Source organism: Entelurus aequoreus, linkage group LG25, assembly GCF_033978785.1.
Source record: "Entelurus aequoreus isolate RoL-2023_Sb linkage group LG25, RoL_Eaeq_v1.1, whole genome shotgun sequence".
Taxonomy (NCBI): Eukaryota; Metazoa; Chordata; class Actinopteri; order Syngnathiformes; family Syngnathidae; genus Entelurus; species Entelurus aequoreus.
The window spans coordinates 6,905,987-6,924,289 of NC_084755.1; the positions used below are offsets into that span (position 1 = coordinate 6,905,987).

The following is an 18,303-nucleotide window of genomic DNA, read 5'->3' on the forward strand; positions in this document are numbered from 1 at the left end:
ACACATGCATGCATACAACATGATACATCACACATGCATGCATACAACATGATACATCACACATGCATGCATACAGCATGATACATCCCACATGCATGCATACAACATGATACATCACACATGCATGCATACAACATGATACATCACACATGCATGCATACAACATGATACATCACACATGCATACACCATAATAAATCACACATGCATACAACATGATACATCACACATGTATGCATACAACATGATACATCACACATGCATGCATACAACATGATACATCACACATGCATGCATACAGCATGATACATCCCACATGCATGCATACAACATGATACATCACACATGCAAGCATACAACATGATACATCACACATGCATGCATACAACATGATACATCACACATGCATGCATACAGCATGATACATCCCACATGCATGCATACAACATGATACATCACACATGCATGCATACAACATGATACATCACACATGCATGCATACAACATGATACATCACACATGCATACAACATAATAAATCACACATGCATACAACATGATACATCACACATGCATGCATACAACATGATACATCACACATGCATGCATACAACATGATACATCACACATGCATGCATACAGCATGATACATCCCACATGCATGCATACAACATGATACATCACACATGCATGCATACAACATGATACATCACACATGCAAGCATACAACATGATACATCACACATGCATGCATACAACATGATACATCACACATGCATGCATACAGCATGATACATCACACATGCATGCATACAACATGATACATCACACATGCATGCATACAACATGATACATCACACATGCATGCATACAGCATGATACATCACACATGCATGCATACAACATGATACATCACACATGCATGCATACAACATTATACATCACACATGCATGCATACAACATGATACATCACACATGCATGCATACAACATGATACATCACACATGCATGCATACAACATGATACATCACAATTTCCAGTTCCTCTATTCAACATGTTTGAAAAGGAGTAGGAAGAAGCAGAGTTTATTTAATCCTACCCCTTTTCCTTTACATAGCAGTTGCTAACACTTTTGTTCACTTCCTGTTCTCAATGTATTCACAATATACTCCATAAGTAATCACAATAAAAATAAATAAATAATAATTGGTGAAGTAAGTTATATTTCATATAGTGAGATGAGTGATATTATCTTGAAAATGGATGGATGGATGAAATAAATTCAGAATGTGTATCATGGTTTTTCTTCTTTGTACTTTGTAAACACTTTAAGTGTGAAGAGTTTCTTGAAGTGGATCATATTAGTACATTGTTTGATCTCTTTGCTTAATCCATTCCATCATTTCATTCCACATACTGATATATTGAAGGTCTTAAGTGTTGTACATGCGTACAAATGTTTTAAATTGCATTATATTTGTCCTCTTTTGTTGAGAAAAATTGTTGTACATTCTTGGCTAGCAGATTATAGTTTGCTTTGTGTATAATTTTAGCTGTTTGCAAATTCACTATGTGGTGGAATTTCAGTATTTTCGATTCAATGAATAAAGTGTTTGTATGTTCTCTATATCCAACATGATGTATTATTACAACCGATCTTTTTTTGTAACACCGTTAGTGAATGAAGTGTACTTTTGTAGTTATTTCCCATTTTTCTACACAATAAGTCAGATATGTAATACTAGTGAGCAGTAGACAATGTGAAGTCATTTTTTGTCTAGAACATGTTTTGTTTTATTCATTATTGACGTGTTTCTCGGTACTGCACTGTGAACGTTTACTGTGTATCTTGATGGAGTTACAACGTTTGGGAAAATGTTGACTACTGTTTAGCAGATGGCGAGAAGTACGTGAACACATCATTGTAGACCGATAGAACTACAAGCCCCACAGGCGCCATTGCCGGGGTCGTAAAGCAGTTTAGTGTCGTGCCGAATTGCGCTTTGAACTCCAGGAACGGGCGGGAGCTACTCGACTACATTCATCCGGAACTGCAGTGTTGGGTAGGATTTCTATCAACTTCATCATTTCAACTCTCTGTGCTGTGTCTAACTTGGAGTTCTTACATAATCGCGACGATGAACACCTCCTGTGCATTTGTCAACATGTGCCTCCTCCACCTTGTAATGCGATATACTTACGTAACCACCAATATGAGCTACTGGTATTTATGTAAACGTCTTTTTTAGCAGATACTTTACTAGTAACTCCACTTTGACAGCTACTTTACTAGTAACTCCACTTTGACAGCTACTTTACTAGTAACTCCACTTTGACAGCTGCATTCTTACATGCTAGCCATGTGCTGCCGTTGCTTTGTAACGTTAGCGTCACGTAGCTAACGCGGACCGTCGCTCACCTATTGGACGTCTCCAAGCAAGTCCACATTGTCAAAGCACAGTGCAAGTAAAACAACCTTTTTTAAATGTTCAACAGTTCCAGCTTCATTCTGCGGACACGGCTGTTTTCTTTGTCCTCTGGCATCAAAGCAGAACGATCAGTAAATGCCAGAATGTTCCTTTTTGTTGTCCACAATCAATCAATCAACGTTGACTTATACCGCCCTAAATCACAAGTGTCTCAAAGGGCTGCACAAGCCACAACCACATCCTCGGCTCAGATCCCACATCAGGGCAAGGAAAAACTCTACCCAATGGGATGACAATGAGAAAACTTGGAGGGGACCGCAGATGTGTGCAATGGATGTGGAGTGGATCTAGTTAATAGTGTGAGAGTCCAGTCCATAGTGGATCTAGTTAATAGTGTGAGAGTCCAGTCCATAGTGGATCTAGTTAATAGTGTGAGAGTCCAGTCCATAGTGGATCTAGTTAATAGTGTGAGAGTCCAGTCCATAGTGGATCTAGTTAATAGTGTGAGAGTCCAGTCCATAGTGGATCTAGTTAATGGTGTGAGAGTCCAGTCCATAGTGGATCTAGTTAATAGTGTGAGAGTCCAGTCCATAGTGGATCTAGTTAATAGTGTGAGAGTCCAGTCCATAGTGGATCTAGTTAATAGTGTGAGAGTCCAGTCCATAGTGGATCTAGTTAATGGTGTGAGAGTCCAGTCCATAGTGGATCTAGTTAATAGTGTGAGAGTCCAGTCCATAGTGGATCTAGTTAATAGTGTGAGAGTCCAGTCCATAGTGGATCTAGTTAATGGTGTGAGAGTCCAGTCCATAGTGGATCTAGTTAATGGTGTGAGAGTCCAGTCCATAGTGGATCTAGTTAATAGTGTGAGAGTCCAGTCCATAGTGGATCTAGTTAATAGTGTGAGAGTTCAGTCCATAGTGGATGGATCTAGTTAATAGTGTGAGAGTCCAGTCCATAGTGGATCTAGTTAATAGTGTGAGAGTCCAGTCCATAGTGGCTCTAGTTAGTAGTGTGAGAGTCAGACCATAGTGGATCTAGTTAATAGTGTGAGAGTCCAGTCCATAGTGGATCTAGTTAATAGTGTGAGAGTCCAGTCCATAGTGGATCTAGTTAATAGTGTGAGAGTCCAGTCCATAGTGGATCTAGTTAATAGTGTGAGAGTCCAGTCCATAGTGGATCTAGTTAATAGTGTGAGAGTCCAGTCCATAGTGGATCTAACATAATAGTGTGAGAGTCCAGTCCATAGTGGATCTAACATAATAGTGTGAGAGTCCAGTCCATAGTGGATCTAATATAATAGTGTGAGAGTCCAGTCCATAGTGGATCTAGTTAATAGTGTGAGAGTCCAGTCCATAGTGGATCTAGTTAATAGTGTGAGAGTCCAGTCCATAGTGGATCTAGTTAATAGTGTGAGAGTCCAGTCCATAGTGGATCTAGTTAATAGTGTGAGAGTCCAGTCCATAGTGGATCTAGTTAATGGTGTGAGAGTCCAGTCCATAGTGGATCTAGTTAATAGTGTGAGAGTCCAGTCCATAGTGGATCTAGTTAATAGTGTGAGAGTCCAGTCCATAGTGGATCTAGTTAATAGTGTGAGAGTCCAGTCCATAGTGGATCTAGTTAATGGTGTGAGAGTCCAGTCCATAGTGGATCTAGTTAATAGTGTGAGAGTCCAGTCCATAGTGGATCTAGTTAATAGTGTGAGAGTCCAGTCCATAGTGGATCTAGTTAATGGTGTGAGAGTCCAGTCCATAGTGGATCTAGTTAATGGTGTGAGAGTCCAGTCCATAGTGGATCTAGTTAATGGTGTGAGAGTCCAGTCCATAGTGGATCTAGTTAATAGTGTGAGAGTCCAGTCCATAGTGGATCTAGTTAATAGTGTGAGAGTTCAGTCCATAGTGGATGGATCTAGTTAATAGTGTGAGAGTCCAGTCCATAGTGGATCTAGTTAATAGTGTGAGAGTCCAGTCCATAGTGGCTCTAGTTAGTAGTGTGAGAGTCAGACCATAGTGGATCTAGTTAATAGTGTGAGAGTCCAGTCCATAGTGGATCTAGTTAATAGTGTGAGAGTCCAGTCCATAGTGGATCTAGTTAATAGTGTGAGAGTCCAGTCCATAGTGGATCTAGTTAATAGTGTGAGAGTCCAGTCCATAGTGGATCTAGTTAATAGTGTGAGAGTCCAGTCCATAGTGGATCTAACATAATAGTGTGAGAGTCCAGTCCATAGTGGATCTAACATAATAGTGTGAGAGTCCAGTCCATAGTGGATCTAATATAATAGTGTGAGAGTCCAGTCCATAGTGGATCTAGTTAATAGTGTGAGAGTCCAGTCCATAGTGGATCTAGTTAATAGTGTGAGAGTCCAGTCCATAGTGGATCTAGTTAATAGTGTGAGAGTCCAGTCCATAGTGGATCTAGTTAATGGTGTGAGAGTCCAGTCCATAGTGGATCTAGTTAATAGTGTGAGAGTCCAGTCCATAGTGGATCTAGTTAATAGTGTGAGAGTCCAGTCCATAGTGGATCTAGTTAATGGTGTGAGAGTCCAGTCCATAGTGGATCTAGTTAATGGTGTGAGAGTCCAGTCCATAGTGGATCTAGTTAATAGTGTGAGAGTCCAGTCCATAGTGGATCTAGTTAATAGTGTGAGAGTCCAGTCCATAGTGGATGGATCTAGTTAATAGTGTGAGAGTCCAGTCCATAGTGGATCTAGTTAATAGTGTGAGAGTCCAGTCCATAGTGGCTCTAGTTAGTAGTGTGAGAGTCAGACCATAGTGGATCTAGTTAATAGTGTGAGAGTCCAGTCCATAGTGGATCTAGTTAATAGTGTGAGAGTCCAGTCCATAGTGGATCTAGTTAATAGTGTGAGAGTCCAGTCCATAGTGGATCTAGTTAATAGTGTGAGAGTCCAGTCCATAGTGGATCTAGTTAATAGTGTGAGAGTCCAGTCCATAGTGGATCTAGTTAATGGTGTGAGAGTCCAGTCCATAGTGGATCTAGTTAATAGTGTGAGAGTCCAGTCCATAGTGGATCTAGTTAATAGTGTGAGAGTCCAGTCCATAGTGGATCTAGTTAATAGTGTGAGAGTCCAGTCCATAGTGGATCTAGTTAATGGTGTGAGAGTCCAGTCCATAGTGGATCTAGTTAATGGTGTGAGAGTCCAGTCCATAGTGGATCTAGTTACTAGTGTGAGAGTCCAGTCCATAGTGGATCTAGTTAATAGTGTGAGAGTCCAGTCCATAGTGGATCTAGTTAATGGTGTGAGGGAACCAGATCAAAAAGTGAATTATATATAAAAAAAAACATCCAAAATATCCATGCTACATAGAGGGGAAGTACAGTATGTACCTTCCATGCCCTTTATTATTTTGGTCTGCGTTATATGGGCGTAATAGTGCTTGTGGTTGCAAGGTGTTAAACAAGATTTGGGGTAAACCGTCCTTTTCCTATGGTTTATGGGTACATACGTGGCCCAATGGGCTTTTTCCTCGCACTTTGCTACGTTTCTGCTAAACAAAACAGGATGTCATGCACTTTACTTTAGTGTTGTGCATCGTGTTCAACCACACTTCTGCATAAATCAACCGGTCATGCACAATACTGATCCATGCTAATGAATATTCAATAAGTAGTCAATAATAAATACATTCGAAGCTAATCTGTATTCAGTATGATGATTTAATAAGCTGTTTAAAAGGTAGTAATTAAAGTAAAGTGTATGATATGTAATAAGTAGTCCTAAGAATGGTGTAATTTGTAACATAAGCATTTCTGAAATAAAGAAATCCTACCATGCCATGTAACATTTATGTAATATTCACAGAGACCATGATGTTACATTTGGTTGAAATGATTTTTTGTCTGGCTTGCTGTCCTCTGCCATAGTTGTTAAGTCATTTGATATGTTGCCTTTAAATGTCATCTCACTAGCACCTTTTGCACTGACTGACACGTGTGTCATTTACTGCCAAGACCCGGGTCACCGAACTGGATCCCGTTAGAGTGACTGATTAGAGCAGTTGTGCAGCAATGATGAAGGATTTAGCACCTCGGGCAGGGCTATTCAACTACAGGATGAATAGGGCCGCAGTTTTAAGAGTCCAAGGGCTCAGGGGCTGGACATCAAAATGTATATGTTTCGTCAATTCGTTAATTGCAGAAGAAAAACATCCGCTTTCACACTGCACTGTCAATAAATCCATTATCCTCCCCTCACTTTTACCATGATTTGATTAACGTGGACCCCGACTTAAACAAGTTGAAAAACTTATTGTTTTAAATTACCATTTAGTGGTCAATTGTACGGAATATGTACTGTACTGTGCAATCTACTAATAAAAGTCTCAATCAATCAATCAAACTACTCGTTTCCAGCGTGTGCAGCTGGACAGATGGTTAACAGAATGAAGAAACAGAAGCTCCAGAAGTTTTGATTAATGTTCCTTCTGTTGAATTATTTTCCTTTTTCAGTTTAATTTCTTGACACATCTTCCTTCATTTAGGTTTGTAAGACTGAAAATATAAACATAACAAAAGTATAACGTCTGTTGTATATTTTACATAAATAAAATAGAAGGTTTATTGTTAATACCATCACACAATAAACTACAGCTGTTTCCGCATATAGAAATTAAACATTCACAGCAAACATGTGGTTCAACACAATTTAAACCTAAGGTGTAGCTTTATTGCCCTCTATTGGTCAAATTCAGGGCTACGTGTATTAATGCGAGTGTTTAACAGACAAAAAACAACACGACCACAAATACAAAAGACATCACAAAGTCAGCAATTTCAATACATTCACACTTTGTTGTCCAGTTGCTGTTAAAAGTCTGATTTTTGCGATTTATTTAGATTTTTTCAGGGTCGATCGGGCCATCTTCTTCTACTCACCTACTGCTGCTTCATTGTGACACATATGTTTCGCTGTTGCCCCCTGTGGGGTGGTGGGAGTACTGCATACATGAGCAACCCTAGTTTGAATGGTTTTATCAAGCCTGTTTGGGGGATGTTCAGCGGGCCAAATTAAACGCTTTGGTGGGTCAAATGTGGCCCGTGGGCCGCCAGTTGAATAGGCCTGTCCTACGGACTAAACTCGTGACTGTAAATGTACGGTAAAGGTTTCGCCAGCACAGTAGAACCTCGATTTACAAACTAATTTGTTTCTGAACATGGTTCGTAAATGGACAAGTTCATACAGTGAAGCAGCGTTCCCTATAAGAAACAACGTAAACATGAACAATTGGTTCTAGCCTTGACAAAAGCCCCTATTTCAGTAAAATACTGCACTCTTTGAAGTCACTATAATGTAGATCAAACAAATATATAACAGATGGGTAATGGATTAACAATCTTATTATCAAAACAACGACTGCAAGCTAAACTGTTAACACATGCACACCAAAGCTCTCAAAAACGTTAACAACCATGTTGCTGGCGAATGTTTGTGCCATGCACCCGACAAGTGGAGGCAGAGAAGGGAGTGGAGAAAATGCGATAAGTAGGCAGTGGGGTTCGTTTACGTTAGTGTTTATTTATTTGAAAAATCCAATAAAAAGAAGTTTGGAAGCAAAAACATTGAAACAATCTGGGTAAATGCAATTTACAACTGTGGAAAATAAGACTTGGTTTAGTGGGCGGGGCATAAACAACATGATGTTGGCATCCGTAAGTCTCGGAAGACAATAGATTGGCGCCCCTTGGATATGATTTAGTTGGTCATGCAGCGTCTGCTGTGGCTGTACAGACCCACACGGTAGTGATAGTAGAGACCCACACGGGAGTGACAGTAGAGACCCACACGGGAGTGACAGTAGAGACCCACACGGGAGTGACAGTAGAGACCCACACGGGAGTGACAGTAGAGACCCACACGGGAGTGATAGTAGAGACCCACACGGGAGTGACAGTAGAGACCCACACGGTAGTGATAGTAGAGACCCACACGGGAGTGACAGTAGAGACCCACACGGGAGTGACAGTAGAGACCCACACGGGAGTGACAGTAGAGACCCACACGGGAGTGACAGTGCAGACCCACACGGGAGTGACAGTAGAGACCCACACAGGAGTGACTGTACAGACCCACACGGGAGTGACAGTAGAGACCCACACGGGAGTGATAGTAGAGACCCACACGGGAGTGACAGTAGAGACCCACACGGGAGTGACAGTAGAGACCCACACGGGAGTGACAGTAGAGACCCACACGGGAGTGACAGTAGAGACCCACACGGGAGTGACTGTACAGACCCACACGGGAGTGACAGTAGAGACCCACACGGGAGTGACAGTACAGACCCACACGGGAGTGACAGTAGAGACCCACACGGGAGTGACTGTACAGACCCACACGGGAGTGACAGTAGAGACCCACACGGGAGTGACAGTACAGACCCACACGGGAGTGACAGTAGAGACCCACACGGGAGTGACAGTAGAGACCCACACGGGAGTGACAGTAGAGACCCACACGGGAGTGACTGTACAGACCCACACGGGAGTGACAGTAGAGACCCACACGGGAGTGACAGTACAGACCCACACGGGAGTGACTGTACAGACCCACACGGGAGTGACTGTACAGACCCACACGGGAGTGACAGTAGAGACCCACACGGGAGTGACAGTAGAGACCCACACGGGAGTGACAGTACAGACCCACACGGGAGTGACAGTACAGACCCACACGGGAGTGACAGTAGAGACCCACACGGGAGTGACAGTAGAGACCCACACGGGAGTGACAGTAGAGACCCACACGGGAGTGACAGTAGAGACCCACACGGGAGTGACTGTACAGACCCACACGGGAGTGACAGTAGAGACCCACACGGGAGTGACAGTACAGACCCACACGGGAGTGACTGTACAGACCCACACGGGAGTGACAGTAGAGACCCACACGGGAGTGACAGTAGAGACCCACACGGGAGTGACAGTACAGACCCACACGGGAGTGACAGTACAGACCCACACGGGAGTGACAGTAGAGACCCACACGGGAGTGACAGTAGAGACCCACACGGGAGTGACAGTAGAGACCCACACGGGAGTGAGAGTAGAGACCCACACGGGAGTGACAGTAGAGACCCACACGAGAGTGACAGTAGAGACCCACACGGGAGTGACAGTAGAGACCCACACGGGAGTGACAGTAGAGACGCACACGGGAGTGACAGTAGAGACCCACACGGGAGTGACAGTAGAGACCCACACGGGAGTGACAGTAGAGACGCACACGGGAGTGACAGTAGAGACCCACACGGGAGTGACAGTAGAGACGCACACGGGAGTGACAGTAGAGACGCACACAGGAGTGACAGTAGAGACCCACACGGGAGTGACAGTAGAGACGCACACGGGAGTGACAGTAGAGACCCACACGGGAGTGACAGTAGAGACCCACACGGGAGTGACAGTAGAGACGCACACGGGAGTGACAGTACAGACCCACACGGGAGTGACAGTAGAGACCCACACGGGAGTGACAGTAGAGACGCACACGGGAGTGACAGTACAGACCCACACGGGAGTGACAGTAGAGACCCACACGGGAGTGACAGTAGGGACGCACACGGGAGTGACAGTAGAGACCCACACGGGAGTGACAGTAGAGACCCACACGGGAGTGACAGTACAGACCCACACGGGAGTGACAGTAGAGACCCACACGGGAGTGACAGTAGAGACCCACACGGGAGTGACAGTACAGACCCACACGGGAGTGACAGTACAGACCCACACGGGAGTGACAGTAGAGACCCACACGGGAGTGACAGTAGAGACCCACACGGGAGTGACAGTAGAGACCCACACGGGAGTGACTGTACAGACCCACACGGGAGTGACAGTAGAGACCCACACGGGAGTGACAGTACAGACCCACACGGGAGTGACTGTACAGACCCACACGGGAGTGACAGTAGAGACCCACACGGGAGTGACAGTAGAGACCCACACGGGAGTGACAGTACAGACCCACACGGGAGTGACAGTACAGACCCACACGGGAGTGACAGTAGAGACCCACACGGGAGTGACAGTAGAGACCCACACGGGAGTGACAGTAGAGACCCACACGGGAGTGAGAGTAGAGACCCACACGGGAGTGACAGTAGAGACCCACACGAGAGTGACAGTAGAGACCCACACGGGAGTGACAGTAGAGACCCACACGGGAGTGACAGTAGAGACGCACACGGGAGTGACAGTAGAGACCCACACGGGAGTGACAGTAGAGACCCACACGGGAGTGGCAGTAGAGACCCACACGGGAGTGACAGTAGAGACGCACACGGGAGTGACAGTAGAGACCCACACGGGAGTGACAGTAGAGACCCACACGGGAGTGACAGTACAGACGCACACGGGAGTGACAGTACAGACCCACACGGGAGTGACAGTAGAGACCCACACGGGAGTGACAGTAGAGACCCACACGGGAGTGACAGTAGAGACCCACACGGGAGTGAGAGTAGAGACCCACAGGGAGTGACAGTAGAGACCCACACGGGAGTGACAGTAGAGACCCACACGGGAGTGACAGTAGAGACCCACACGGGAGTGACAGTAGAGACCCACACGGGAGTGACAGTAGAGACCCACACGGGAGTGACAGTAGAGACCCACACGGGAGTGACAGTCTCTGTTGCACTTGGTGCATTTGTAGTTTGAGTCAGCTACAGGATGTAGTTTCTTGCTCCTTCTCTGCGCTCGCTTCTCATCTGCAAGCTGGCACAGTTTTGCTTCGCCAGTATTCAGTCCAGTGTTCAGCCCAGTGTTCAGTCCAGTGTTCAGCCCAGTGTTCAGCCCAGTGTTCAGTCCAGTGTTCAGCCCAGTGTTCAGTCCAGTGTTCAGTCCAGTGTTCAGTCCAGTGTTCAGTCCAGTGTTCACAGTGTGTCTCCAGCTGGATCTGTCCTGAGCAAGCTCTTCCCAGGTGTTCAGGTCCATGTCAAGTGCTTTGAGGTCACGCTTGCAGACATCCTTGAAGCGGAGATGTGGCCGTCCCGTTGTGCTCTTGCCAGAGGCCAGCTCTGCATAGAGGATGTCTTTGGGGATCCGGCCATCGAAGGCGACGCAGACGGAGGAGAGTGACCATGCTGGGAATCTTGGCTTGCATCAGCACCTCATTGTTTGTCACACGATCGCTCCATATAATACCGAGTATGCCACGGAGGCAGCGCATGTGAAAGGCACTTAGCCTCTTCTCCTGCGAGGAGTACAGAGTCCAGGATTTGCTGGCGTACAAGAGAGTGCTTAGCACGCAGGCACGATACACAGCGATCTTGGTGTTTATTGTCAGCATGCTGTGGTTCCACAACCTGGCCAATCCTCTTGTTGATCTCTGCTTCCAGTGAGAGGTTGTCAGTGATGGTGGAGCCACGGTATGTGAACTGGCTGACGACCTCTAGTTCATGGTCGTTGATGGTGATACAGGGTGGTTCAGCATCTTGTCTTCTTCAGACATGATGTGTATATATAATAATGATGTACTGTAACAAAAGGAACAGTTCTTTGACTGCAGAAGTGGGTATAGGCTGAGGCATCAGCTTATATTGCCTACATTCTATATACATCTTTTTGCTGCAAGTGACAAATAAGAAAATCCTCAAATGTCAGTAAGACATGTACTGTACACGACAAACAACTTCATGGGAGAAATGCCGCAGGTTCAGTTTATTCTCCAAAGATTGGTGTTCTGTGGACTGTTGTTGCAGAACTGAATTCTGTCTTGATTTAGCAAACTAAAGAGATTTCTTATGAGCATTAATGTGATTTGTATTTCTTTCCCTTTTTTTGCCAGCTATTCTAATGGCGACAGACATTGTGTCGCAGTTGGCCGAGTCCTTGGCCAAAACCGTAGTGGAGGAGGGGGAGCTGAGTTATAAAGGCCAGGGAAGAAAGCTGGATGATTCCCAATCAGGTGAGAGGCGGCACGCTGCAGTCCTGGATCTGGAAGATATAGTTTGACAGAAACATTTTTAGGGCATAGATGCATGTTTTGCTTTAGTGTTAATTTTCAAGCTCAACCATTTCCCCGTCTTTAGTCGAGGAGATTGTGAAGGACATCAAGGACTTTGAGGGTCTCCAGGCTCTGAGACTGGAGGGGAACACTGTTGGTGTGGAGGCAGCAAAAGCCATCGCCAAGGCCCTCGAGACCAAGAGCCAGTTCAAGGTTCCCACCTTCTATCTTCCTTCTCTTCATTTGCATTTTAAAGTCATTTAATTAGGCAGTTCCTCCAGGATTTTGCCACGTCATGATCACGCCAATTCAACCAATCCTTGTGAATTATGTGCAGCCTCGCAACTTTTTGCAATGCCTGCAACTTCCTTGCACGTTTAGGTCAGTGGAATTTAGCTCTGAGTGGCGTTTAAAAGCACACGTCAAGTGTCTAATCAAAACGTACAGTGGTGGTCAAAAGTGTACATACACTTGTAAAGAACATCATGTCATGGCTGTCTTGAGTTTCCAATCATTTCTACAACTCTTATTTTTTTGTGATAGAGTGATTGGAGCACATACTTGTTGCTCACAAAAAATACACAAAACACATCACATGGACAAAGATAAGACCTTCTGGAGGAAAGTTCTGTGGTCAGATGAAACAAAAATGCAGCTGTTTGGCCACAATACCCAGCAATATGTTTGGAGGAGAAAAGGTGAAGCCTTTAATCCCAGGAACACCATGCCTACCGTCAAGCATGGTGGTGGTAGTATTATGCTCTGGGCCTGTTTAGCTGCCAATGGAACTGCTGCTTTAAATGGGACAATGAAAAAGGAGGATTAGCTCCAAATTGTTCAGGACAAGCTAAAATCATCAGCCTGGAGGTTGGGTCTTGGGCACAGTTGGGTGTTCCAACAGGACAATGACCCCAAACACACCTCAAAAGTGGTAAAGGAATTGCTAAATCAGGCTAGAATGAAGGTTTTTGAATGGCCTTCCCAAAGTCCTGTGTGGACAATGCTGAAGAAACAAGTCCATGTCAGAAAAGCAACACATTTAGCTGAACTGCAGCAATTTAGTGGTCAAGTGGTCAAGCAGAAGCTTGTGGATGGCTACCAAAAGCGCCTTATTGCAGGTCAACTTGCCAAGGAAGCAAATATTAACATTGCTGTATGTATACTTTTCACCCTCACATTTTCAGTAGACTTATAATAAATTCATAAAAGAAGCAAACTTCATGAATGTTTTTTGTGAGCAACAAGTATGTGCTCCAATTACTCTATCACCAAAAAATAAGAGTTGTAGAAATGATTGGAAACTGAAGACAGCCATGACATGATGTTCTTTACAAGTGGATGTAAACTTTTGACCACCACTGAATGTGTGTTTTTTGTGTGGACGAAGCGGAAACAGCAACGTGTAACAATACATCAACTCTTTATTGCTCAAACTGTACAATTTGCGTCATCCTTAAAGCTCAGACCTACTTCCATTTTTTTGTCTACAGCGCTAAGCCTTCTGGGTAATGTAAACATGTACTTCCTGGTTGACAAATATTTATTCAACCTTCATTTATCCAGGGTAAGACAAAACCAGATTTGCATTTATAATGCTGACTTAGCGAAGAGGCAGCATTTAGGATAGGATATTCTTTATTTATTTATCCCACAAAGGGGAAATAATGTGGTTGCAGTGCAGACACAAAAGGTCCAAAAAGAGGTAGAAAACAAGAGGGAAACATCATAGGATATAAAAGACAACAAAAAGAGCACAGAAATCCAAAAGTTTACAAAAAAGCACAGCGGAAGTCACAAAAGTGCCACCCCTTGTTGCACAGTTCAAAAGGGCCCCATCCAAAAAGCGAATAAACACGTAAAAACATCAAGAACACAAAAGGAGGGTGGACAAGAGCACAGAGCTCCTGCAACCAGCAGCCATTATGCTGGCGCCAACTTGGAAATCTTTTTTTTTTTTTTAAATAGCACCATGTAGATCGCTGTCAACAGTTCTCAAATGCTCTTAACGTGCGGGGCTAAATGTGTTGGAACATTAACATTAACAAAACTGCCATGGCTGCTCTCTCCCCTCCCTAGATGAACCAGGTATCTCAAAAAACATAATAAGGGACCCTTCTCAACTTTTTGAACTGCTGTCCTCGGGCAGGAGATACAGGACAGTAAAATGCCGGGCAAACAGGCTCAAGAAGACTTTCTACCCGGGAGCAATAGTGTCGCTGAACACAAGGCAGAAAATAGAAGGACTGTGAATGTGTTCAAAGTTCAAGTTAAAGTAGTAATGATAGTCACACACACACACTAGGTGTGGTGAAATTTGTCCTCTGCATTTGACCCATCCCCTTGATCACCCCCTGGGAGGTGAGGGGAGCAGTGGGCAGCAGCGGTGCCGCGCCCGGGAATCATTTTTGGTGATTAAACCCCCAATTCCAACCCTTGATGCTGAGTGCCAAGCTGTGTGCTTGGTAGTTTATGTTTTTTATGTACCGTTTTTTCCCGCACTATAAGGCGCACCGGATTATAAGGCGCACCTTCAATGAATGGCCTATTTTAAAACTTTTTTCATATATAAGGCACACCGCATTATAAGGCGCATAGAATAGACGCTACAGTAGAGTTATGTTATGCATCCATTAGATGGAGCTGCGCTAAAGGGAATGTCAACAAAACAGTCAGATAGTTTAGTCAAACTTTATTAATAGATTACAAACCAGCGTTCTGACAACTCTGTTCACTCCCAAAATGAATAAACAGCTGTTTTATTATTTTCCCCGTGGTAAAGTCAGTGACGTGGTGTTTGGTTTATCTGTTAACAACAGCAAGGTATAACATGTAGTGCAACATTTATATCACATAGTTGAGGGGAACTTTTCCTCCATTCAATAAACAGGTAAAAAACAATCTGATACTGTTACAGTAAGTCAAACGTTCACAATATAGTAACACTCCAAATAGTGCAGAGCAATAACAATATATCAATAACTCAACGTTGCTCAAACGTTAATGTCACACAACACAGCACACAAAATAAACATGTAAAGCTCACTTTATGAAGTTATTCCTCATCCACAAATCCCTCGAATTCTTCTTCAGTGTCCGAATTAAACAGTTGGGCGAATACGGCATCCAACATGCCCGCTGCTGCTCTATTCCCGTGTTCTATTACCTTGAGTTTAAACTCTGCGTCGTAAGCGTGTCTCTTAATAGGAGACATTTTGGGGTCTTTACATTAACACACAAATGGAAATGAAACGGCACGCCTCGCGCAGTCATATATCCCAGCATGCACCGCACGCTTCTTCTACGAGGGAAAATGAAGTCGGCGGCTGTTAACCGTAGTTGCGAGACCTGTTGTGGCTCAATATTGGTCCATATAAAAGGCGCACTGTCAGCTTTTGAGAAAATTGGAGGTTTTTAGGTGCGCCTTATAGTGCGGAAAATACGGTATTTATATTTATCTATTTATCTTAGTACCAATGTTCTTATGCTTTTTATGTGTCATTATGAATTTGCACTAAATGAGTTTGCTTGCAATTTTGTTGTACAATGACAATAAGGATCTATTCTATTAATGAATGTTTAACAATTTGTAAAGCAGCACTCAGTAACTTTTCAACAAATATGTTCATAACTTTTGGGACGATACATGGACTTCCAACTAGTTGAAGGACACCTCTGTCATGGCCTGAGGGGGTTTTTGTCGCTCTCACTGGCACTCAGTGACTTTGAGGAGGGGGAAGGAACCCTGCCACACAAAAAAAAACTACAAATGTGCTGACTTGCTTTACGGCATACGTCCCTCCCACTGTCCCCATTTGTTAAAGAGATGGAAGTCGATGCGAACGTCGCCAGAAAAGTAAAAGAAGAAGAAGAACGCCTAGGTGCAATTAGTGCTATCATGGCCGAAACTACAAATCAACCAAAGAAACAAAAAGTTTAGTCTGGGGAGACAAAATTAGGAAAACGGGTGCCTACCCGGATTAAAGGACAGTCAGGATCAACATTGCCCCGGTTTTCCCTCGCTGGCGTGAGCTCAAAGACGAGGGATTTCAGATCAATACTGCCTTGGCTCTGTTCCTGCTAAACTAGTTGATGCGCAAATCAAAGTGATAATGCCAATGTTAGCTATTGGAAATAAATAGCCACCAGTGTGATAGCGCCACATTACTTCCTTCGAAAAAAATGTCCACCACTTTTCCTTGCAGCCGCCCCGATACATTCTTGGCAATAGCGTCATGTTTGTAGCACAATCCAAGATCATTTCTTGATAGTGTCTATTTAACATCATCATAGCCAATAGAGACAGAATATTTGTGACAATATTACAGCATGTCAGTGTGACGCTATATGTGCTAGTCCTCATGGGAAATGTGGTCCTCTCCCGGCAAAACACTACATTAGCTGCATTGCTGGCCACCAAAAAAGAGACAATTTAATAAAAAAATTTAATATGTTTTTATATGTTAGGATGCAAACAAAAACTCCTTTTGTCTTTGTTGATTGTTTATTGAGTATGTCATAGTCAGTTCCATTTCATACATGTAGTACATAGTATACTTACGTATCTCCAGAGAACAGTCTTGTGCAATATTATTATTTCACAAAAAAAGAATAGAAAATTAAATTAAGAAAATAAAATAAAATTAAATATATATCAAAAGGGTAATGGAAAGAAGTATAAAATCCCCCCCCTTTTTTTTTTACATAGTTAACTTGAACTAAAATCCAGTTTCCTCTGAACCACATTTTATCACATTCATCTGGATCCACCTAACCGGATTTCCCCAGAACAATGTGCTTACAATATATCATAAAGTACATTCAAAACAAGTCTAGACCTCACTATACCAAACCAAAATACTAGATGTGTACAATTTCTTCAAATGCTCAATGTTTGAAGATTGTTTGAGCTCATCACTCAGGCTGTTCCATATTTTCACCCCACAGACTGAGAGAAAAAAACTTTTCCTTATGCTAAGTGCTGAAGCGTGTTTATATTTTGCAGGCAATTGATAACTTCTTGCTTTAAACATAATAAGCCCTGTCAAATATTCTACCAAATCAGGACATTTTAAAAGTTTTGACCATAAAAATAATCTATTTGTGTGCTCCTTGAACCCCACATTGTGGATCATTCTAAGTGCCCGTTTTTGTAAGATTGTTAAGGGATGTATGTTGCTTTTATAATTATTTCCCCAAACTTCTGCACAGTAACTTAAGTAAGGATAAATGAGTGAATAGTATACCTTCCATCCAGCTCTTGTCTTCTTGTCTCTCATAAGGATTGTGAGCGATAAGCAAAATCCCCCCAAAAAGTGCTTTAAAACATTGATGGCAGATTAATTAAATTGATTGAGTTTCAGTTTATTTATTTACATAGCACTTTCTGAAAAAAGCTGCCATGAATTCTTAGACTTGGACTTAGACAAACTTTAATGATCCACAAATCCCGGAAGCGCTGATTAGGCGTGATGAATAAATGGTTGACTACTTTCATTACTTTAAAAAAAAAGAATTAAACTACTCAATACTTGGTTTAGTTTGAAAAGTGTAACAACTTGATATAACTTCAACATGGCTTCTCTGTCCTTTTTCTTTCAGCGATGTTACTGGAGTGACATGTTTACTGGCCGCCTGCGCTCCGAGATCCCACCTGCTCTGGTAGCCACATTCTCTGCCTCTGTCACATGACCACTGTGTGCCTGACTTCGTTGTATCTCTCTCTTTCTCTCAAAGAATTCACTGGGCGATGCTCTGATGCTGGCAGGTGCCAAGCTGACGGTTCTAGATCTCAGCGACAACGCCTTCGGACCGGACGGGGTGAAGGGCATCGAGAACTTGCTCAAAAGCTCCGCCTGCTACACGCTGCAGGAGCTCCGGCTCAACAACTGTGGCATGGGTATCGGAGGAGGGAAGG

The 18,303-nt window shown here is 43.5% G+C and overlaps 1 protein-coding gene across 1 annotated transcript in view; it reads left to right on the forward strand.

The window, feature by feature from the left end:
- The first annotated feature begins 1,914 nt into the window (after positions 1 to 1,914).
- Positions 1,915 to 18,303, forward strand: part of rangap1a (RAN GTPase activating protein 1a) — a 48,174-nt gene continuing 31,785 nt past the window's right edge. Inside the window, exons 1-5 of the mRNA XM_062036451.1 lie at positions 1,915 to 2,062; positions 12,231 to 12,350; positions 12,475 to 12,602; positions 17,988 to 18,047; positions 18,123 to 18,302. Coding sequence (XP_061892435.1) covers positions 12,239 to 12,350; positions 12,475 to 12,602; positions 17,988 to 18,047; positions 18,123 to 18,302 — 480 coding nt within the window. The 5' untranslated portion in view covers positions 1,915 to 2,062; positions 12,231 to 12,238. The remainder of the gene's footprint in view (positions 2,063 to 12,230; positions 12,351 to 12,474; positions 12,603 to 17,987; positions 18,048 to 18,122; position 18,303) is intronic.